General features: G+C 42.8%; 2 protein-coding genes across 4 annotated transcripts; one reads left to right on the top strand and one right to left on the bottom strand.

Annotated features, from left to right (window-relative positions):
• Positions 1-164: 164 nt before the first annotated feature.
• Positions 165-11536, bottom strand: TBP (TATA-box binding protein). Of its 3 annotated transcripts, none has more exons than XM_054819501.1 (8): positions 11223-11536; positions 8511-8754; positions 7540-7871; positions 6091-6178; positions 3972-4063; positions 2650-2817; positions 2270-2364; positions 165-1366 (listed from the first exon to the last, which is right to left on the bottom strand). In XM_054819501.1, the coding sequence occupies exons 2-8, from the start codon at positions 8562-8564 to the stop codon at positions 1287-1289; spliced, it is 909 nt and encodes a 302-aa protein (XP_054675476.1). In that variant the 5' UTR covers positions 8565-8754; positions 11223-11536; the 3' UTR covers positions 165-1286. The 3 variants fall into 3 exon arrangements, with proteins under 3 accessions (XP_054675476.1, XP_054675475.1, XP_054675477.1); XM_054819500.1 differs by lacking the exon at positions 11223-11536 and adding an exon at positions 10559-10674; XM_054819502.1 differs by lacking the exon at positions 11223-11536 and adding an exon at positions 9768-9975.
• A 118-nt stretch (positions 11537-11654) lies between these two features.
• PSMB1 (proteasome 20S subunit beta 1) lies at positions 11655-19294 on the top strand. Its single transcript, XM_054819504.1, has 6 exons — positions 11655-11815; positions 12876-12983; positions 14409-14490; positions 14934-15063; positions 17518-17624; positions 19020-19294. The coding sequence occupies exons 1-6, from the start codon at positions 11715-11717 to the stop codon at positions 19203-19205; spliced, it is 714 nt and encodes a 237-aa protein (XP_054675479.1). The 5' UTR covers positions 11655-11714; the 3' UTR covers positions 19206-19294.
• The last annotated feature ends 3346 nt before the right edge of the window (positions 19295-22640 follow it).

Here is a 22640-nt window from a genome sequence, read left to right as displayed (position 1 = left end):
TAAGGTAACTCAGGATTTGCAAACAGAGCAGTAGCAAAGCCAGTCAAAACTTCATTTTGTCCGGAATGAAACACCAATTTCGTAAATAAAGACGACCACGGTCACATTTGGGTTAGTTTTAGATAAAAGCTGTTTAAAAGAATGTGCAAGTCATAGAAAGGAGGTTACTATTACTGGAAATTTACTGGAGAAAAAAAGTTTATTTTTAGTTCTCAGCCCGTTAAGCTTCAAGCACAGTTCAGAGGGAAGATTATGTACATACTGACTCAAGTTGGAAGGGCTTTGACATTTTACAGGAACACTAATATAGTGAGACTGTCATAGTTGGTAAAATACAAAAGTAGTAACTGAAAGAAATTCTAGAAGCTAAGCGGGGATCTTTTGTTCCAATTCAGTTAAGTGTAGCTATTTAAGACTTGCATAAATCCCATCTGCTGAACATGAGGCAACACATGCTACTTTAACCAGTCATCTCTGTTGCTTTAACACACTAGAAATACTCAAGCTAGACATTGCCAAGGATATGGCTGCTGGTAAGCAAGCCACAGCATTGTTGAGATTCTCTCAAAAAGACAAGTCACTGACAGTAGTGCATGTGCTACTGAAAAATCCAGACTAAATTAAAAAACAGTTTTCAACGTATTTCACTCTACCAGCAGGGTAAATTTAAAATTCATTAAGACAATTCCCATAATTGTATAAACAGGGTTTATTGTACATGTGGAGCTGAAGGACGAAAGAGAAAGAAGGTATATATTATATATATATGTACAGTGAGCCATTTTCATTAATAAATTTATTCTGTCTTGCTTAGTACTGGAAAGAGGGAATGTGTCTGGCACCAAAGAAATTTCAAATTGAAAAAATTTAAAACCTTAAGTTCTGAAAATTATAAAAACCATGGTCTTATGGAAGGAAGTTAAAACTTATATACATGGCAATTTAAGTGGTTTATACACTTGAGTGACACAGTTGCATTTGTCTTTTAAACCAACTTACAGATTTTCTATTAATAGAACTGGCATTAAAACTATTTAAAAGCTAGAATATAAATAAAACTTGGAGGGACTGCTCCAGGAACAGCCCAGTAAAGCAACTCACAGTAACTCAGTAGACATAATCAGTAATACAGTTCCCCTTGAGTATCAGGGAAGTAGGCACTAACTGGGAAATAGTCCAAGTCCTGGTGTTGCAGTTTCACTGGAAGTCCATCTCTTGTTACTGCTGTGCCATATGCAATACCATTTCAAATATACCCCCGATTTCTCTGAAAGGTGTAGAAACCGTTACGTTGTCTTTCTGAATCCCTTTAAAATAGGATAGATGTTTTCAAATGCTTCATAGATTTCTGCTCGTACTTTAGCACCTGAAAAAAAAAAGAGGGAATTAAGTTAGTTTGTACCTTTCATCAAATACTTCATTTTAGCTTTTAGAATGTTTATTTGAATGTGACTCTATATAAAACCTATGCATAGCCATATATACCTATTTTTATGATCTTTTTTTTTTTTTTTTTAACATACATTTCACATAGACCATCCATTACCAGCCTTCTCACTGTTTAGTCTGATAACCGGTAAAACTTTCATTAGCATCTTCATGCTTATGCTACACTTGCAAATGGGATTTTTCTATACTTAGTTTCCGCTGGAGACCCAACTACAAAGCACAACCCTATGGGATGTTTCTGCAGAAAGGCCCAACTGGTGGAGCTTTCTTGGAGAGTGTGAACACCTGAGGAGCACAGCCTAAGAACACAGAGCCACACTGCAGGGGCACACTCCTTTTGCCTGCGAGTCTTGTGGGGTTTCTTTTCTCCACAGTGAGACTCGGCGCAAGGGGATAGGTGGAGTGTCTGAGGTTGAGCAGGTCCGAGAGCTCGGGTATCTCCCCTTCTTTGGCTGCTGCATCAAAGGAAGATGGCAGCAGCCCCCAGCCAAGCTGCCAAAGAACAGTCAGCTCAGGCACACAGGCCCAGCACACAGAAACACTTTCAGATTTTGCCAGAAACATTACCTGTGCTCTTACAGCTTTTTGGGCACCTGCATGCTTGATTAGGATTCATGACCACGGCTTACATGGATTTAGTCAAATGTGTGGTTTGCTTTGTGTGTTCGCATCCACAGAAGACTACACTATCCGTCCTTTCTCAGTAGTGTCATCTCTAAAGGAAAGTAACTAGCAGCTTACACAATTTTGGTATCATTGTGTGTTCTCTCTAACACAGCCTAAATCTAACCTGTGGGAATTAGAGACTGTCTTCACTTACCAGTTAAAACCACTTTTCCCGAAACAAAAATAAGCAGAACAATTCTTGGCTTGATCATTCTGTAGATTAAGCCAGGAAACAATTCTGGCTCGTAGCTGTAAGAGAAGAGAGTGACAGTGTTTAAACATGCTTCCAGTCTTTCATCTGGCAGGACTGCAGCAATTGGCAGAGCAGATGTAGACTGTACTGAAATTTGGAGACAGTAGCAGGGAAGATCCTTGCAATAGCTCATATTGGGCAACTTCAGTTACACCCAAGGCAGAGCAGCAATGGCAACAAGGATGCAGGTTTCCCTCTGGTGCAAGGGACTAATCTAAACAGATGTCTCAAAGCTAGTCAATGTGCAGCAAGAATGAAACATAAGCAAACCTTTTTTTTACCTGCTGAACTGCTGGTGTGTGAGTACCAGTCCTTCTAATCTGATGGGAAATTTCACATCACAGCTGCCCACCATGTTCTGAATTTTAAAATCCAAAAATTTTGCAGGAAAACCCAGTTTCTGAACAACTCTTGCATACTTCCTTGCTGCCAGTCTGGATTGCTCCTCACTGGAGTGAGAAAGAGATACCCGTATTATTTCCTCAGTTAAGTATTACTTGAAGCAAATAGCATTAAACCACAAATATTTAACTGGGGGGAAAATATATCTGTGTTGAGGGGGAGGGGAAGGTCACATGCAAAATTTTTACATCCAAAATGAACAACTAGCACTGGTTTTCATGCTAATTTTGGTACTAGGATCCTGAACGCCATTACTGTTGTACTCGCTGTTCATGAGGCAGAAAACAGTAGATGATAACTCCACGTTTCATACTCTTAAAATATCGACCCGAGTCTCTCTAATGTGACAGAAAAACTGTTTCTTAAGTTTTCAGTGTAGAACAACTTTGAACTACTACTGCTAGAAAATGCTTATTTCTATAAAAATCTGTAAACTGCCAAAATCCTCTGCTTGATTCAGCCCAAGCATTCAAACCTGGGTTTAACACAACTGCACGGCCTTACATGCTGTTGCAGACTCAGTTTGCTTCAGTTTTGTAAGTGGCTGAGGATCTGGTTGCTCCTATGGCAGAATAAGACAACTTGAATTTCAAGCGTCACCAGGCAAAGAAAGTGTCTCCGGTACAGCTCTAGTCATTCATCTCTGCTCATTAGCTTATTCCTTCTGGATTCCTAACAGACTTCTTCAGAGCAGAATTTGTCTCCTGCCCGCTGGAGTTAAGCTTATGTTTAGTTTTCAATTCTTATGCTTCAGTGTTAAGAACAGATCAGACTATGGGGACCAGAGACTTGGAGCTCTTGTCCTGTGATGAATGAAACTATTCAAATATAAAATCACTCTTCCTCTGCCACCCGCCCTACCACTTAAGCGGTTCCAGTGCATAGTCATTGAATTTTTTAAATTATTAGGAAAAAAAGGTAACTGCAAAGCCAAAAAGTGAATACAATAACCTCTGCAAACCAGTTCATCAGCCTGTATGAAAGAGCTGCAGAAACAGAACTATCATTTCCCCTTTCATAGGGAAGTCCTTTCAGTAATGAAAAGACATAGTGTGTAGAAACATCTATTAGTCTGTTTGAAATAACTGGGAAGTACCTGTACATCTTTGTTGTATATATACAAATAATAGTACTTCTAAAACATCACAGTACAAGAGAAAAAGACAGCCTGAATTAGTTTGCTTGTAATGCCTAAACATACCTTTTCGCTCCTGTGCACACCATTTTGCCAGAGCTGAATATAAGTGCAGTAGTACGTGGTTCTCTTATTCTCATAATAACAGCAGCAAAACGCTGAAATGTGAGCGTTGAGACTATTAGTGATGTATTGCTGTAATCAGTACATTAAAACCAAATTTGCATAATCTAAGTAGCAAGTTACACTGTATTGCTAAGAAAGTATACTAAGTTCAAACATACTTATGGATCACTAAAAATTTACTTGAAATGCTTAAATCATAAGTAGTGTCAAACACACACTAAGAGGTAGAGTCAGACAGGAAGGATATTTGTCATTGCATTCCTATTTTACTAAGCTGATCTCTTGCTACTGTACATGCAACACATAAGTAATGCTAACATTCGCAACAGAGACAATCTTAATAAGAAATTAAAATCCTCCACATCTTGAAATCTGATCTGTTATAAGCATGATGGAAGACTATCTGCAAATATTCTATGACCTGTTTTATTTCTGTGTCTTGAAAAATTGGACGGTGTTAGAATACCGGCAAACAGAACAGCTGGAGATCAAAGTTCAGTGTAAAGAGAAGTCACCTCCACTACCGCAGCAGAACACAGCAGCCCAGTTAGCTCTAGCTTTTTATTCTAAGTATTGTAACATCTCTGCCTGCATTTACAAATATTCTTAAACTCTTTGAAGCAAGAGATACTGGAAACTGATGTGGACAGACACAAACCTCTGTTTGCCTGTTTTATTTAACTTGAAACAGCTCACCATGCAGTCCCGTAAACTGTTCTGCTGACATAACCAAGGCAGTAGCGTGGGTTACCTAACAACACATTTGTCAAACTGTGGTTTAAATAACACAGCCAAGCACCATCTTTCTCCGATAGATGAATGTACTGACTAAAAGTCAGGAGTGTGTTACATAACCCTTCTTTCTCTCCACTGTGGAAAACAGCATTTCGTATTGATTTTTCTAGCCTACAAGTTTTACACAGCCACCTACCCCTACCTTAACAGTTACCACAGCATGCTCAAATTTTTGCTGCACTGATACCTTACTCACATGCAATTATGTAACAGCATCACTGATAAATAACTGTTACTGTAAGTTTCTATCACATATGCCTGCAAGCATGCTTTAATCTGTGAGAGCAGAGTTCAGGTAAACTGTAGCAAAATCCCAAATATTAAAACCACGACAAAAAAAACCCCACACCCCAGGAAAACTGAAGCCTTCCCAAGGCAAGCCAATTCAACTACACATCTAAACTTTTATTAGTGTCCAACTACTGTGGTTGCAAAGATAACATTTCCAAGAGGAGCCACCCAAATGAAAAATGAAGCAACATAATTTTCTTGATTCAATGCTCCAGGTCCTCTCCTGTTGTTCAGTTTCCCAAGCTAAAAAAAACCCCCATGATTTAACAAACTGCTATTTAGAAGCAGCAGGAAACTTAGAAGTCAACACAAAAAGAAAAATCAATTTAATTTTGCTGTTCCACCAAACCTAGCCATTGGGAGCAAGGAGATGGCGGGAGTGCTGGGGCGCAACAGGTAGGAACGGAGCTCAGAGGGGAAGCAAGACCATAAAAACCCGGTGACTGCGCTGCAACTGCAGGAATTCCAGGGGAGCAGCCAGGTGGTGGAGGAAACCACAGCATACAGAGACCAACCGTGGCTCTGGCAGGAGTCCACGAGTTCAATTCTTCCTTCCTTTCTCCTTGTTGGCAGACAGGGAACAAGACTTCATCATCAGACAGTTCACAGTCATATGAAAAAGGAACTTTCTGAGCACCATGAACAAACGTGCCCATATGAAGAGTAGCAGAGGCCAGCTCTACAACAAACAACTCTGCCAGTGTACTGCACTGTTGGTTAGGTTCTTCCTAAATATGCCGTGTTCTTTCTAAAACTACTAAATTACAACCAGGTGTAAAACACAGCTACATCAGTGTAAAAAATGCTTTTTACCAGTTTGACAGAATGTTATAAGTTTATTAAAGACTTCTTCTTTAACTACAGTATTAAACTGCATCCATAGTAGGAAGGTCTTTCAATTGATTTCAGCAAACTATACACCTGTGCCTTTGACTTATCTGTTATAGGATGAACTCCAATACATTTCTCTTACCTTGGGATTGTATTCAGCATTTCGGGCACGAAGCGCAATAGTTTTTAGGTCAAGTTTGCAACCAAGATTTACCGTGGACACAATATTCCTGAAGATAGTTCAGAGAAATACATTAAAAAGACAATAAAGAATTCATGCGTCTTCCTCATTTTTAACCAAACTTGATTAATTTTATTTGGGTTTTTGTGGTTTTTCTTTTAAATTTGTTTCTCTGAATAACTTTGAATGACATCTTTCCATCTTTCCTGACAGGAGCACTGAACTGTGTTTTGGCTCAGGAACCTCCTTTTATAAGGCAGCATCTCCTAAGGCATGATTGCTGATTCCTTCTCATCTGCCAGCTATTATGAAAAGTGTCTCCTGAGAAGAATCTCTATTTCAGTTTGGCAGGAGAAATTCTTGATGCTGAGAGCCCCCACCCCAATCAGGGAAGCTGCTGGAAACAGGAGAAAATGAGGTAGCAACAGTACCATCTGACATTTTCCTTAGTATGCCCTTCAAAGGGGAAGAAGGGGTGCAGGACAAAGTGGGAATGACCCAGGAGGTAAACGCACTGCCAGGTGATATGATAGCAGGTCTCTAGAAAGTTTAAGAGAAGTTGCCAGATGCAAAGTTTCCTTGGAAACTTGTTTTCTAGGAAAACCCTGAAATCTGAAGGTCCTCAATGGGGGAAAAAAGAAATACAAGTAACTACTCTTTCAGTGCAAAACTCACATTTCTCTTTGGGCCTTCCATAAATTGCTGTAAAAGTCTCTTTAAAACTAAAGTTCAGTGAAAATACTTTCATACCTAAACCCAGAACTCGTTCTAGGGTTTTTCCCCTTATTACAAACTCAGCTGTAGCCATGAACTATAAAAGGGAACACGGGATATTAAGTACAACTCAGCTCTAGCTCCTAGACTAGCAACTGGTTTCTTCCCCTGGACCCTTCTAATTCCCTTTCAGCTGTGATAGTTCCTGTATTCTGCTTTAATACCTCACCAATGCAGTTCTATGCACAGTGGAGCTATTTGCTTTTCTGTGAACAGGTCACAAGTATCCAGTAAATTACAAATGAGAATATGTTTCAAGTTACACGTATTTTGAAATACCAGATTATCAACCCAGACTACTTTATAGCTGAAGCACGACGCACTCCTAGAGTGCGTAGAGTTAAAAGTTACAGTGATGCTAAATGAAGACATATATAACGTCCTCCACTGGTAAGCTTAAAAGATGTATGGCTGACAAATCGCTAAGAAAATGTTTATATTACTACGTGGTTTAGTAACAAAGCTAAGCTAAAAATAAAAGCAAAAATTACTCATATTGCTAGAGGAGACCTGTAAATTGTCAGGACCTCCCTTTTCACGAACATGCAGTACCCAATTCCTGCTGCGGCTTTGGTCCCAAGTATTTAAAGGGCTATCTGAGAAAGGACAGGCTGCACCAACACATGGGACACTCACTGTAGCTGTGGCACTATCCCAGAGCTCTCGGATGCCGGTGTGGCAGGAGTTATTGGAGTCATCGGAGTCATTGGAGAGGGATACAGAGGCGTGGTTCCCGGTAAAGGGGCTGTGGTAAGAGTCTGTGAGTGGAAGAGCTGGGGAGTTTGACCAGATGTTCCCTGTGTCGCTTGCTGTGATGTCGACTGCTGCGCTGCTTGTTGCTGCTGCTGCTGCCGCTGCTGTTCCTCGAGGATGGACAGACTGTTGGTGCTCTGGACAGGCTGTGGTGTCAGTCCTGTGCCATACGGCATCATTGGGCTAAAAATTGGAATTCCTGGAGTCATTGCGCCCTACAGAAGAAAGCATGAAACAAACCACAGATCCTGTTGACTCCACCTTGGTTTTAAGAGAAAAAGTTTTCAGGAGGAATCTAAAAATAAATCAACGTAAGTTCATCATATCAAAACTGAGGTATATAGTAGTAAGTCACTAAAAACAGAAAGCCCTTGAAAATGCAGTTCTTGTATAGAATAAAATATTACCTCTAGGAATCTGCCAGTTCTAGCATTGTTCATCTCCAGCCAGTGATGCTGATACGCTTCTCACACTACCTTGCAAACATGTCTCAACTTTGATCCACAATTTAACTTGCAATTGTTTGAACAAAGACTGTGCTCATCATACCAAATGCATTCACAGCACTGCTACAGTCCACTATCTATAAGTTAGTTTAAAGGGCAACCACCAAAATTAAATTAATATTTCCAACTTGTCAGTCATGTTTCAACTTAAAGGAATCTCATATATCTGCATGTTTCTTGTACCTCTGGATATATAAATTGATGGTTTTCAAATTGCGCTTTATAGTTTTATTCTATACCTAGCAGAATTTTTTCAGATCTGCAAACAAAAAACTTGAAGTTACATGCAACAAATGGAAAACACTTTCACAAAGAAATTCAGATCACAGTTGCACCATTTGTTTTTACCTGAGGGGAAGCTAAGCCTTGCGCGTAGGGTGGCAAGCTGTTGTTCTGATCCATGATTCCAGTTATTTCTTTGGTGAGGCCAGAAGTATTTTCTTCAATTAATTTAAATTAACTTCAAATCCTAGAGGGTTTTTAACCCTTTAAAACATTCCAGCAAAGTAGCTTTTTAAGCCAAGCTGAAAGTGTTAGGAAAACATCAGCTCCAGAGAAATGGGCGTTATGAGGCTAAAATACTAATCAAAGCCTGAAAAGAGAAAGAGTAGTATGTTGACAGTAATACCTACACACAAACCCGAAAGCAAACCTATCAGCTGCTGAGTTAGATAAGAGACACCCACATACAAATATATATAAGAACATTCACACGCATGCACGCACACACGCAATGCATAAAAATAACCTTTTTCAGGCACGCTCTACAGAACCTTTGCAGCATGCTTCTGTTGAAGTTCCTGGCAGGTAACCTGACTCACACGAGCAGGCCTCTGTCTAAGCGAACCCTCCTGCACAAACAACTCAAGCTGTTAATGCTCATTCTACTCCAAGCTCTGCTTTAGCTGGAAAAGCACTGATTTTTTTTTTAATTGAATTCCACTGACTACTAACTGACAAGCTTACTGACACACTGCTTCTAAGTCTCTTTCTGGCCATTTTAAGGCTTGGGCTTTCACAAATATTTTTTATTCTATGGGAGAAGCATCGCTGGTCAAATCAGAACTAGGAAATCCTCTTCCATCCACTTCCACAAAACGAAGCACTAACACATTTCAAACAACAATGACATGTACTTTATGAGGAAAAAAGAAATACATGAAAACCAATTTCAGGTACACAAGTGAAATGTATGCATGTTTTTTTATCTTTTTTTTAACTACAGCTCTGTTGCTGTGTTCTGGAAATAAACACCACAAGTGGAGAATTTAAATGTTATATGGAGAATTTAAATGTTTAACATTGATATAAAATATTTTTCCATAAAATTATAGCTGTCTTAACTAGATACCTATTGCCCAAAAATACTGAAGGCCATTTTTAGGCAAGAGGTAGACCACCTCAAAATTTGAAGAAAGCCTATTTGGCTTTTTTTTTTTTAAGGTATGAGAAGTCAGAATTACATTAGTATTTATAGTGCAGCTGAAAAGGTATGGTTTTTTTTTTCCCCCTGTGACCATAAGATAATATTATCTTTATCCTCACCAAAGGTTTCAAACAGAGCAGCCAAGTTTTACAACATGGAGAAGGGGGTAAATTAGATACCTAAACATTACCGCAGAAGAAGCAAAGTCAACTCCTCAACGGCGCAGCTGTTTAGTAACAAGTCTAGAGATAGCAGGCACGCCAGAACCCGCAGTTAGGACACCACTTACGCAGAGGTCCATCTTGTAACCATCTAACCGTGGCTTGCGCCCATCCCCACTACAAACGTTGGGGAACGTTTTTGTCGAGCCAAGAGTCACCCCGGAGAAGGCCCCGACGCACCCCCGAGCCCCCTCTCGGGATCTCTCCCCCAACACACCGCAGCGCTCGGGAAGAGACCCTTTGGACACGAGACGACCCTTCCAGCTTCTTCGCGCCGTCCGGGCCCCCCACCCGCCCGACGACCGGCCGCAGGAGCGCGCAGCCGCCCCCGCCGGCAGGGCCGCGCCCCGCTTCCCGCCCGCCCTCGCCCGGGGATGGCGGTGACCGCCGCAGTCACACCGCTGCCCGCGGCCATCCCGCCCCCGGCACCAACGGCCACCGCTCGCCCCCGAGACGGGCCGGAGGCCCGCGAAGGGGGGCAGGGGGCAGCCGCCACCTCCCCGCCGCGAGATCGTTTCCCTGCTTCCCCGGCCGGCCCGGAGGGCTCCGGCCCTACGGCGACGCCGGCGGGGAGGTGCGGAACGATCCTGGCCCCGCGCACCGCCCCCACCCTCCAGGCTCGGCCCGGCCCACGCCATCGAGGCCCCGCTAACGCTGGCACCCGTTGTCCCCCTCCTCCCCAGGCAGCGGGGCGTGCGGCGTCCCGGGAAGGAGCGGGGGGGGAAAGGCGGGCGCGGCGCAGACGATACCTGCCGCTCCCGGCGCCACCCCTCCGTCGCCGCCGCCGCACAACGCCCGCGGGAGCCAAGCTGCGCCCCGCGCCCGCGCCGCCGGCGCATCCCGAGAGCGTCACTTCCGCCGAGCGTCTGCACCGCCTTCCCCACCGCCATCTTCATTGAGGGCGTAGGGAGGTGGGCGCTGGGCTGTTGGCAGCCTGCGGGCCCTCCAGCCCAAGCAGCGGGGCCGGCCGGCGGTTCGCCTGGACGGGCAGGGGCCCTTGTTCCCTGCAGTGCTCAGCGATGGCACACCTGGCTCCTGCACCAGACCTGGCCACGGGCTCGTGTGCTGGAAAGTTGTTCCCCATTTTCTAGCTGTACGCATCGCCGCCCCTTGCTCGTTGCCGCAGAGCCACGCACCCTGCAGCGCCACCGCCTCGCGGCTCTCACTGCCGGCAGCGCACAGCTCCCACGGGGACTTAGGCAACAGCAGCTCTTCTTCCCAAGCAGAGGGATGCGCTTCTCCTCTAGGGCATCACACACGTCCCCTGCGACTCCCTGCTCCCCCATCCTTCACCCCTGGCGCCTCTCTGCTCTTCTACCCCAGCCCTTCCTGCGTGTTGCTGCTTGTGCCGTGGTGCCTGGCACCGCGCCCCACGGCCCACCTCGAGGACCCCGAGTGCCTCCTGGCCCTTACTCTTTGCAGCGTTTCTGGACGTGCTCCCCCCTTTTCCAGAGCAGGAGCCACCTCGCTCCCCGTCTGCCCGAACACAAGGTGGTCTCTGATCACTTCACCCGCCTGCTATCAACGTGGAAGCAATTCCATGACCGGACACTCTGAACACAGGGGCTGACAGCGCTTGGAACGGGCAAGAACCTGCGCGCCGTGCCTGGGAGGCCCCGCCAAGCCGAGGCTGGGAAAGGCCCTGCGGGGAGCGGCACACAGGGAGCCCACAGGCCGCCGGGGAGCGGCCCGGTGAAAGCAGAGCACGGGCCGGCGCGGCTCCCAACGGCCGCGGGCGCGCGGGCATCCCCGCGCCAGCGCCCCCCACCGCCTGCCCACGCGGGGCTTGACGTCCTCCAGAGCAGACGAGATGAGGCCACCGCTGGCTTCCTAGAGCGGTAGATCGCCACTTCCGGCTCCCGTGCGCCATTTTGCCGTGAGACAGCACCGAGGCGGGTTGTGAGGATGTTGTCCACTGCTGGTTACGCGGACTCCAGGCCTGACATGGGCTACGAGCTCGGCGGGCCTGTACAGTACCGCTTCTCTCCCTACACCTTTAACGGCGGGTGAGGAGTCGCTGGCGGGGGGGTGGGGCGGGCTGAGACACCCCCTTCCCCGGGGGAGAGGGCCTTGAGGAGAGTGGCGGTAGGGCTGGGTCTTCCTCGTCTTACTTTTGCCTCCCCCCGGCACTCTGTGAGGGTTTGTCTCCTCTTGCGAGCGTCTCTTTGCAGAGAAAGGGGGGCAGCCCGGGGGAGAGCTGGGGTCGGCCTTGCCGTGGGCTCGACCTTGTCCTGGGCTGAGCGTCCCGCGGGTCCTTGCAGCTCTTCTGGGTGTTCTTGTATGTCTGTGTGGCTTTTGGCACACTCGGGGTCCCTGAACTTTTACCAGTCAAAATAAGCACCTTCCGTTCCCCGCAGGGTTGTTTCTTTATAGTGACTTTGGAAAACCATGCAATGGTCATATTACCAGCTTTTAAACGTATAACTGGGTTGAAAGCTACTTTGTCGTAGCTGTTAAAGGTGGGTGATGTTTTACAGGCACTCGCTCTGAGTTGGTGACAGGATCTGGCCAAGATAGTGTTATTTTTATTTTTTTTTTATAATACCTAACTGCTTTTTAAAGGACATCTGTTTGTTACTTAATGGTAGCACATATGTGGCAATCACAAAACTAGTTATTTAGAAGTAAATAACACAGGATAATATCAGATTAACAAAGCAATGATAATTTAAGTATAATGATACTAATGCTTAGTACTTAGCTGCAGTGTTTTTGCTTGGAGAGCCAAACTGATTTAGAAAGATGAATCTTTAATTAGCAGGCAACTGAAATTGCTAGTCCATTGAGTCTGGTTCTTGCATTGTATAGAAATTCTGCTTTATCAACTTTCCATACAGTTATTCGATTAGAGAATCATGGATGTATATTTTCTTCAGTGTGTCTGGTATCTTTTTCCTCCAGTCTGAGTCACATGTAGGGATGTGCATAGTGGGAAACATAGCAAGGAATATAAGATGTTTGACAAAATGTGAGTCTGGATATAGAACTACTATCTAGTCAGTTCCTCTGTTGCCTAAGAAAATGTTTGTGCTAAAAGTCACAGTTATATGAATACCCTTCTTTAAGGACTGTGTTGGCGATTGCTGGAGAAGACTTTTGTGTTGTTGCCTCTGACACACGACTGAGTGAAGATTATGCAATTCACTGCCGAGACAGTCCAAAATGCTACAAACTGTAAGTCCGGATCTTGTAAAAATTGATACAGATCAAAGATCTGTGGTATTGATGAGCATGTCACCTGCCTGGAATGATCCATCATTTTCTTTAAGCAGAATTGTCAGAAAAAAAAGGATAGTAATAAAATTGATTTTGGAGTCATGGTGACTCTTGCTATAATGCAAGATATGATGTAAATACAGCCTGATTTCTTGTTGCTTGCTCTTGAAGTTAGCTGATAACAGAATGTTTTTGCATGATACAAGGCTTAATGTAAGCTAGGTAGTTTTTTGGCTTGATAATAAGAACTTTTATCTTAATTGTAGCAAAACTTAATGCTGTGGTAACTTGTTCTGCTTTGCAAGGACTCCTGGTGTTGGTGCACCAGTGTGCCCACTGCTGCCAGTCGTACTGTGTCTCTCTAGTTAACCATCTGGCACTTCAAAGAGGTGTTTGTCTTAGGAGAGGTAAACCTGTCAGAGTTCCATTATTGAACTTTTTATGCTCATTGTATGCTTATCTTGACTCACCTAGATAGCGTCCCCTTGGTTTAAAAATACATATTGTTGACATTCTTTTGACTGTAGCAGGTGCTTACCTAGTAGACTGCCATCAGCTATGTAAATAATATTTTTGTTTATGGTGGGTTCATTTGTTGATGGCACAAGATCATGTGAACTTAGGTTTTTCCTGGTTAACTCCTTACTACATCTTTGATACTGTCCAAATGGAAATTACTGTGGTTCAGTGTGCATACTGCACATGATCACTTTCTGTAATTTTTGTGACAGACTGAGAGAAGATTTCAATTTAAATTGTTTTCTCAATGACTGCTTTGTGTTAGTCTGTAAGTATGTGTGAATGTTTGTAGACTCTCACCAATTTACTAGAATTTAAATTTCAAATGTGTGTCCCTTAGTGTTCATGAAATGTTTTGAAACTAAACAAAGAGCTAACCTTTTCCAGTGCATCCACAGCCAGATAACTTCTGTTGTGCTGACACAGAAAACCACCTGCAGCATAAATGTTACATAAGCATTGTACAATCTTAAGGCAGTCTTCTGCCCAGGTGGAGTAGAACTGGGCTGAGTGCTACAATGTAACAGGCTCCTCATCTCAAAACAGATCCTCTAGCAAGACTGGATGGTAATAGCTAGAGTTAGGGGTGCATGAAGAAATTAAGAATTTCTTTTTGTCAGTCTTGCTGTGGAAGTCAGAGGATTGAAGAGAGACATCTGTGTGGTCCTGCACGTAAGGAGCCCTCTCCAAGATGTAGGTTGCAGTTACCTTTTATACACAGAATATCTGTTACTGCACTTTAGACAACTGATAGTGTTAGAGAAACTGAAAATACATTTGGTGTTTCCGTAATAATCTACTGTGTAAGACAGTGGTATAGTTCATACTAAATCTAAAATCACAACAAAATTTTACATTTTACAGAACAGAACAAACGGTCATTGGATGCAGCGGTTTCCATGGTGACTGCCTTACCCTTACTAAAATTATCGAAGCAAGATTAAAGGTAGCTAACTATCTTATTGTATTTAGAAACCTATATTCTTAGTATCATGTTTGAGACCAATAATATGATATATTTTAAATATATTTTTTGCTGTTTTTCTTCAAGTGTTTATATCATAACCATATTGCTAGTGAAAGATCAGGCGGGGGAAATTGATGCTGTGCTCTTACTAAGTGTAACATCACAAATTCAAAGAATGGAAGAGCTGGAGACGATAACGTTAATGAGGCAACATCTATTCTTTGCAAAACTTTGGAAAAATGTTAATTTTTGGCTTATAAGAAGGCTTTACTTTTAGACCAGTGTGTTTTCAGTAATCATGATAGTTAATAATCTTGCTTAGCATCAGATTCTTCTGTAGTGAGGTTACAGAGAATGTAATCCTGATTGAGTATAAAATTTAGTGTGTGACTTTCTTCTTGGATGCGCTGTACCATTTGCAGATGTACAAGCATTCCAATAACAAGACCATGACTACTGGGGCTATTGCAGCAATGCTGTCTACGATTCTGTATTCTCGACGTTTCTTTCCTTACTATGTTTATAACATAATTGGTGGACTTGATGAAGAAGGTAAGACTTTAGCCTCTCTTTTTTTTTTTTTTTTTTTTTTTTTTTTTTAAAAGTTCTGCAGGTGAATAGCTATCCTTTTACATCTTGGGTGTAGTGATGGAGTAATTAAGTTTGTGTTCCTATTTCTAACACCTACCTTTAGGCATTATGGTACTTACACAGGTCAAATGCATATTATGCATCTGACTTGTTTCCTAGTTCTGCTACTAACTTGATCTTTCATGTCTGAAGGTCTGAAAGTCTAAAAACTATAATTATTTGATTACAAGTGAAATCTGCTAACATTGCTTACCTCTCATACTTTACTCTGGACTGGAACGCTTTATAACAGCTTTTCTGGATTTCTTAATTCTGTCTTTAAAGGAGGTGTTAGCAGTGAAATTGTATGTATTTTACTCAGGCCTGTAAGTGTGGTAGAGGTTATTAATATGAAGATTTACTCTAGAAACAGGTTTCTACAAAGTGATTTTTAAATGTTAACTAACTTCTAATGAAAATCATGACTTCTAGATGGAAGCTGTAGTTTAATGTACAGCCCTTCTAGGACTTGCTGGGCTCTTGTCCAATGATTTGGTTGAGTTGCTAAAATACAGTGTTCTCTGGCTTTGAGCAGGAGCTCAGAGGTGGTCTCGTTTGAATAATTTCAACCATTCCCCGTGGTTTGTTGTTACCATTTATACTGCTTTCCCAGTCTTGCTAAGACAAGTCTACAGTATGTGGAGTCTGGAAAGGGATTAATCTCCCCCGCATAATGATAAATCTTGGATTATGAGGGTGCTGTAGCAACTGATAAGAATCAGAGTGCACGTTTGCGTGTGTGGGCTTAATTTGCGTCTAGCAAGATTGATTTGGTTTGATTTAGTGTTACTTCTTGGATCTGTGCTAGCTTTATCAGGGCTGCTCAGCTACCTGTGCTGTGCTGCCAAGTGCACTGACCAGTTTATTAAATCAGGTGCAGCCTGTCTGAATGGAAAGGCCAAGCTTGGCCAGGTGCTGTGCTTTGACTAGCATGTCCTCATCAAACCCAGATCATAGGATCATAGAATGGTTTGGGTTGGAAGGGACCTCAAAGATCATCTAGTTCCGACACCCTCCACTAGACCACGTTGCCCAAAGCCTCATCCAGCCTGGTCTTAAACACTTCCAGGGATGGGGCATCCACAACCTCTTTGGGCAACCTGTTCCAGTGCCTCACCACCCTCACAGTAAAGAATTTCTTTCTAACATCTAATCTAAATCCACCCTCCTTCAGCTTAAACCCATTACCCCTTGTCCTGTCACTACACTCCCTGATAAACAGTCCCTCACCATCTTTGCTGTAGGCCCCTTCAGGTACTGGTAAGCCACAATTAGATCTCCCCAGAGCCGCCTTTTCTCCAGGCTGAACAGCCCCAACTCTCTCAGCCTGTCCTCATAGGAGAGGTGCTCCAGCCCTCCGATCATCTTTGTGGCCTCCTCTGGACTCTCCAACAGCTCCATGTCTCTCCTGTACTGGGGCCCCCAGAGCTGGACGCAGTACTCCAGGTGGGGTCTCACCAGAGCGGAGTAGAGGGGCAGGATCACCTCCCTCGACCTGCTGGTCACACTTCTTTTGATGCAGCCCAGGACACGGTTGGCTTTCTGGGCTGCAAGCGCACATTGCCGGCTCATGTGGAGCTTCTCATCAATCAATACCTCTAAGTCCTTCTCCTTGGGGCTGCTTTCAATCCATTCCTCACCCAGCCTATAGTTGTGCTTGGGATTGTGCTGACCCACATGCAGGACCTTGCACTTGGCCTTGTTGAACTTCATGCGGTTCGCACAGGCCCACCTCTCCGGCCTGTCAAGGTCCCTCTGGATGGCATCCCTTCCCTGCAGCGTGTCAGCCACACCACACAGCTTGGGTCGTCGGCAAACTTGCTGAGGGTGCGCTTGATTCCACTATCCATGTCTCTTCAGAGCTACAGTGTGTCTGCATCGCTGATGTCGGTGCGAGCTGATAAGCTTTGCACAACCTGGCCTATCTCCAGAGGGAAGTGTGTAAGGGACAAGAGCATCGTCCCTGGTTCTAGGAAGGCGATGCAGAGGCATCTGAGCATGTGCTCTGGAGGTAATTCAAGAACAATGGCTAAACTGCCTCTTCGTGCTAGCTTTAGAACCAGCAGAGCTCTTTGTGCAGCACTGTGCTCTGGCATGTTCTCCTGCTTTGAATGTTCTGCATCAGCAATTTTTCTGTGGTAAGTACTGTAGAAAGCATCTGTCAGAGCATGGTTATAGCTTAGATATTGAAGATAACCTTGTGTAGAGCACCAGGCCACAACCACAGTGAGCCTACTGTACAAAGCATGGTCTGAACATACTGCACTGTTTTTTGGTAAAGGTTTGCTGGGATTTGTGGTATTCGAGAGCTAGTTTTTGATTGAAGTGCTTATCAGTATTGAGAATCTTTTTAGATTTTTTTTTTTTTCTCTCCAGGGAAGGGAGCAGTATATAGCTTTGATCCAGTAGGCTCATACCAGAGAGATTCTTTCAAAGCAGGTGGATCAGCAAGTGCCATGCTGCAACCCTTGCTTGATAACCAGGTAAAATAGTTATCTTTTTTTTAAATGTAGCTTTAATTTTGGGGAATATTACTTTTGAGAGAAGTTTTAAATGTGTTACAGGTAGGACTGTTAATCCATACATTTATAAAAATTGTGTGGTTTACCTTCTCAGGAGAAATCAAAAGTTTTGCTTTAGAATCTGTTCAGGTTTCTAATATACTACAAACAGCAGGCTACCTGTTTAAAATACAGATAAATGTTTTGATTGGAGGATTATGTTTCCCATACAAGCTGTTTGGGGTTTTTTCTGGTTGTTTTTTTTTTCCTCCTTAACTGATAACATAAATATGCCTGTGTCCTGGTTTCATGTTACTTAGCATGAAATAATAATAAATTAAGAAGATAAAATGTATCATATACACCTACTAATTCTACTTAACATAGACTTGTTAAAAGTCTTAAGGTTTGTACAATTCAGACACCATTTTCTAAGAATGTTCTTACATAAAACTGCTGGAAACTTATTCAGTTAAATCCGTCTAAAAATACTTGAATATTATTTTCATATTTAATTGAAGCTGTTAACTGTTGAATGAGAGAAATACCAAAGCATGTTTTACTGATTTTATTCTCTGACATTGGTATTGGTATTGCTTGGTCAGTTGAGCGTGATGTCAACACAACTTTTGTGCTTAAAAAAGCAATAAGCCTTGGTTCTTATCAGCTGAAAAAGGAATAGAATCTTTCCTTCCTTTTTTTTTTTTTTTTTAAACAATTCCAGGTTCTCAGCTTTGACTCAGTTTTGAACTTTAGTTAATAAAGAAAATAAAAATATCTTCTGCAGAAACAAAGTTGTCATAAGTTGCTTTTTATCACTTATGAGTTTGAGGCATAGTAAGTGACTCTTCCCCCTCCTTTTCCAGTTCTGATGCTTAAGTGGACACTGAAGTTTATCAGCTAAAATACACTATTTAATAGGACTAGTTATGCTCCAATATAGATTGTTATTTTTTAATTCTAGGTATGTTTGGGAATATTTTCTTTTAAGAAATGTTCCTAACTACAGAACGTCTAGAAAAAAGGCTTGTGTGCCATTCTGATACTGCTAACCCAGTGAGAAGTTTCTGAAAAATTAGATCAGATCTGAATGCTCATTGCGATCTTATGTATGCTGAATGGGTGGGAGGAGCTGTACTTGCTTTAATTGGATCTACTACTAGTTACTATTGTAAGATCAGCATTGGCAAAGTTCTGATTGCGCATCTGTAAAGTGTGTGGAGGAATAATACTTTTGCCAGCTTTGGGTTTCTAAGCCAGACCAACTGTTTCTTCTTTTTAAGTTGTCTAAATTTGCGCATTCTAGTGCAGAGACTGAAACAGCTTTCATGCTAGATGGAACGTACTTCCTTTAAATTGCATTTTCTTCTTCCTTAGATTGGTTTCAAGAACATGCAAAATGTGGAACATGTACCTCTGACGCTGGAAAAGGCTTTGCAGCTGGTTAAAGATGTCTTCATTTCTGCTGCCGAGAGAGACGTGTACACTGGAGATGCACTTAAGATTTGCGTTGTCACAAAAGATGGAATTAAAGAGGAAACTGTCCAGTTACGAAAAGACTAATTCAGTTCACTTATAAACATGTAATCTATGATGTACAATTTACCTGTATTAAGATGACATTTGTCTTATTAAATTTTTTCAAGAAGTAATGCTGAATATTTTCTATCTTTGGAAGTGCTAGTGTTTCTTAGAAAACTCTCTTTACCAGAGCGGTTCATGGTGAGGATGAAGCTGAGTGTTAAGAGTCAGTTTGGTTCATCTCATCTTAATCTATTGATCAATCCAATTCCAATGTCAATTTAGTCCCCTTCTTGCAATCTCTTCTGCTACAACATGGAGGAGTACAAACTTATAAGTTAGGTTCACATACTTTCAGTTTGGCCTCAGTTTAGTGATAAAAGCATTTGTTGTGTTCGTGCTGCCTTCTCTGCACTTCATAGCTTACTTTTCCTTTCTCCTTTATCTTTCTGACATGCTGACTTGGCATTTGACCTCTCTGCACTTACATACAGAGACTATATAAATGAGTCACCTGAAACCAACTTGTCTGTGTAAGGAGGAAAAATGTTAAATGGCATCTTCCTGGCTCTGCATCAGGGCTTACCTCTACGTGTTTCTATTCGGTTAACGTCCAAAATTTGAAGCATCATCTTTTTCTGGCTAGTGATGGAAAATAACTTGGTATGGAGATTCCTGGATGCTTGTTACTCTCTGGAGGGTTTGTTAGCCCTACTACTACTTTCAATTCTTGGGAAATTGCATCATGTGTAGACTGTTTATCTGATGTGCTGTATTGCACTCCTGGAAATTGGCTTGAGTACTAGGACCTTCAGAGTTGCATCATCAAGGGCAAAGTAACCTCATGCCCAGGAATCCTTTCACAGTCTGTAGCTATTTAGAAAAGGACATATAAAATCATAGGATCATTTTGGTTGGAAAAGACCTTTAAGATCATAGAGTCCAACTGTTAACCTAGCACTGCCAAGTCCACCACTAAGCCATGTCCCTGAGCACCACATCTGCACATCTTTTAACCAATCTAAACCTCCCCTGGCACGGTTTGAGGCCATTTTGTCTTGTCCTATCACTTGTTACTTGGGAGAAGAGACCACCACCCACCAGGCTACACCCTCCTTTCAGGTAGTTGCAGAGAGTCATAAGGTCTCCCCTCAGCCTCCTTTTCTCCAGGTTAAACAACCCCAGTTCCCTCAGCTGCTCCCCGTAAGACTTGTGCTCTAGACCCTTCACCAGCTCCATTGCCCTTCTTTTGACATGCTCCAGCACCTCGGTGATACAAATGATATAAAATACCTTGTTGCTTCAGGTGGCATACTTGTTTTTTGTAAGAACAATTTTGCTGATGTGTTAGACCCTGCAGTACCCTTGTCTCCTGCACCGGGGTGACTGACTGCCTTCTGTGCAGCATTTCCGGCACTGTGCGTTTTTCCTAGCTCTGGCTAGTCTTCACCAGCGATGGTAGTCTCGGGCTTTCTAGACAGTTTAAATAGCGGGTAATTTTTTTGAACCTCGATAGTTGAACAGCTAATGCATTTAAACTGACTCCCGCTGTGTTTAGGAAATCCAGCGAGTGGGAACGTGAACAGCAGCCATTTGCCAAAGCATTCGTGGAAACAGCTGACCGCTGGGTGCCACTCTTGGGCAGTGTAAGGGGGAACACCTCGCCCCTGGGTCCTTAGGCAGTAAGGAAGGAGTACAGCATCCCAGTCTGAGTAATGCTGGGGCTGAAGTCACTTGATCGCGTAAGTTGGAACTTCGATGCACTTAGGTAACTTAATGGGATGTTTAATGTTATTTGGAAAAGTCGTCTTGAATAGTAAAGGTTAGCTGTATGAATGACAACTTAGCTATACGCTGTTCTGTACTGAGCAAACTGAATGCGCTGCAATAATTCCAAGAACAGAAAACTTGTGTCTTTTTAAAGTACAAATCAGCAATACCAAATTAAATACATCCTCTGTTACTTCTGTAAAATGCTATTAAAGCACTTTAAGCTTAGCTATCTTTGATATCAGATTTATGTTGAATTGCTCAAGTGTTTCACAATAGATTGCTACAGCTTTACACAAAGTTGGTGAACTCTAGTGGAACTGAGTAGTATTTAAGTTGCAGTGAAAAGCAGCTGAGGGTAAGGAGTTGACATGCCTGCCTTTGGGATGGGTCTGTTTGCAATATGTGAAGGGAACAGTGAAGGGAAGGGGAACTATCTAATTTGTACCTGCATGAATTTAATGTTCTTACAGGATGACAAATATGTAGGAAAGTTGGACTGATTCAATTTTTTTTTAATTTTGATGTTAAGTTTGGATGCTTTTGTATTTAAGGGTAAAGTTTACATCCAAAATAAATGTACGTCCAACAGATTTTAGGAATTACTTGGTTTAGTTTAAGGTGCCTAGACCTGTCTGTGTAAGTTCTTTCAGGAGAAATATGCCTGATTCGAGTGTTGAGGTCTCACTTGCGATCTCAGAAGAGATACAACAGCAGGCACCAGGGATGCACTCTTTCCTGCCACTGTGCGTCAGTGCTACGCTGTTGGAGCACTGAGCAGATGAGATGGCCGTTTTGTATCCTTTTCAGTTTTCCATTTCCCTGCAGAGTACATCTGGCTGAAGAACCAGTGGGGGATGCAAGCTTTTTCACAGGCCCATCGGACTGAAAATACCCTCTCTTTTATGGAAGAAGGTAGCACTACATTCACTCCCTGTGTGGATGGGTTTGGAACCAGTGATATGGGAAGGTTTGTTCCCAATTTATTTTTTAATTTTGTGGTTATGCCCTGCCCTGATGTCATCACCGCTCATGCTCAGAGTCGGGAGTTGCAGGAGTGACAGAAGATGTGTAAGTAGAAAAACGTTCACAGGCTGCTTAGCTAGAAGTTATTTGCTTGCTCATTAGTATTAAAACACATTAAAAAATTTCAGATGTCTTACAGAAAAAAGGCACCAAGAGGGGTTTTTTTAACCAAGTTCCTTAGCTGTGTTTGTGAAGATCATCACCACCTAGGGCTAGAAGGTCGGAACACCCTGACTGTCCACAGCTCCCCTTAGTTCTGTGCCCGTACTTCCTATGTATAAATCAGGTCAGTAGTCATCTCGCGCCGTGTCTACAATGTAAATTAATAGTTTATGAAGCACTTTGAGCACTATCTGGTTACAAAACTGTCTTGGCAGGCGGACTGTAGAGGTACGGCTAGGCAAAACAAACACAACAATGACGCTTACAGCTGCTGGCAGCAGAGGTCTGGGTTTGGCAGATCTACTTGGCCAGGGATTAGATATCTTTAATACAATTTTATGTAAGAGAAAGGAGGGAGAGGGGAAAATGTTTATCTTGCAATACTTTCTCTTAATATTAAACAAGTACAAGTTGCATGTGTATTTCAAAAGAGAGCTGTACTGCAGGATTTGACTAATCCTGGAGCGAGCGTTTCTAACCGCCTTGTTCCAAGAACTTGCAAGTGTCAGGGTGTGTAAC

This window comes from Grus americana, chromosome 3, assembly GCF_028858705.1.
Source record: "Grus americana isolate bGruAme1 chromosome 3, bGruAme1.mat, whole genome shotgun sequence".
NCBI classification, from domain to species: Eukaryota; Metazoa; Chordata; class Aves; order Gruiformes; family Gruidae; genus Grus; species Grus americana.
The sequence above is the reverse complement of the archived record's forward strand: the minus strand, read 5'-3'. Positions and strand labels throughout refer to the sequence as shown.

What these genes read in the sequence shown, in the direction of transcription:
- TBP (XM_054819501.1), bottom strand. Translation starts at nt 8,564, where the DNA reads ATGGATCAGAACAACAGCTTGCCACCCTACGCGCAAGGCTTAGCTTCC. An exon ending in ATGCTGAATACAATCCCAAG is followed by an intron (nt 4,064 to 6,090) that starts GTAAGAGAAATG and finishes CTCACATTTCAG; the next exon opens with CGTTTTGCTGCTGTTATTAT. An exon ending in GTGTGCACAGGAGCGAAAAG is followed by an intron (nt 2,818 to 3,971) that starts GTATGTTTAGGC and finishes TTCTCACTCCAG; the next exon opens with TGAGGAGCAATCCAGACTGG.
- PSMB1 (XM_054819504.1), top strand. Translation starts at nt 11,715, where the DNA reads ATGTTGTCCACTGCTGGTTACGCGGACTCCAGGCCTGACATGGGCTAC. An exon ending in CCCTACACCTTTAACGGCGG is followed by an intron (nt 11,816 to 12,875) that starts GTGAGGAGTCGC and finishes CCCTTCTTTAAG; the next exon opens with GACTGTGTTGGCGATTGCTG. An exon ending in AGTCCAAAATGCTACAAACT is followed by an intron (nt 12,984 to 14,408) that starts GTAAGTCCGGAT and finishes TACATTTTACAG; the next exon opens with AACAGAACAAACGGTCATTG.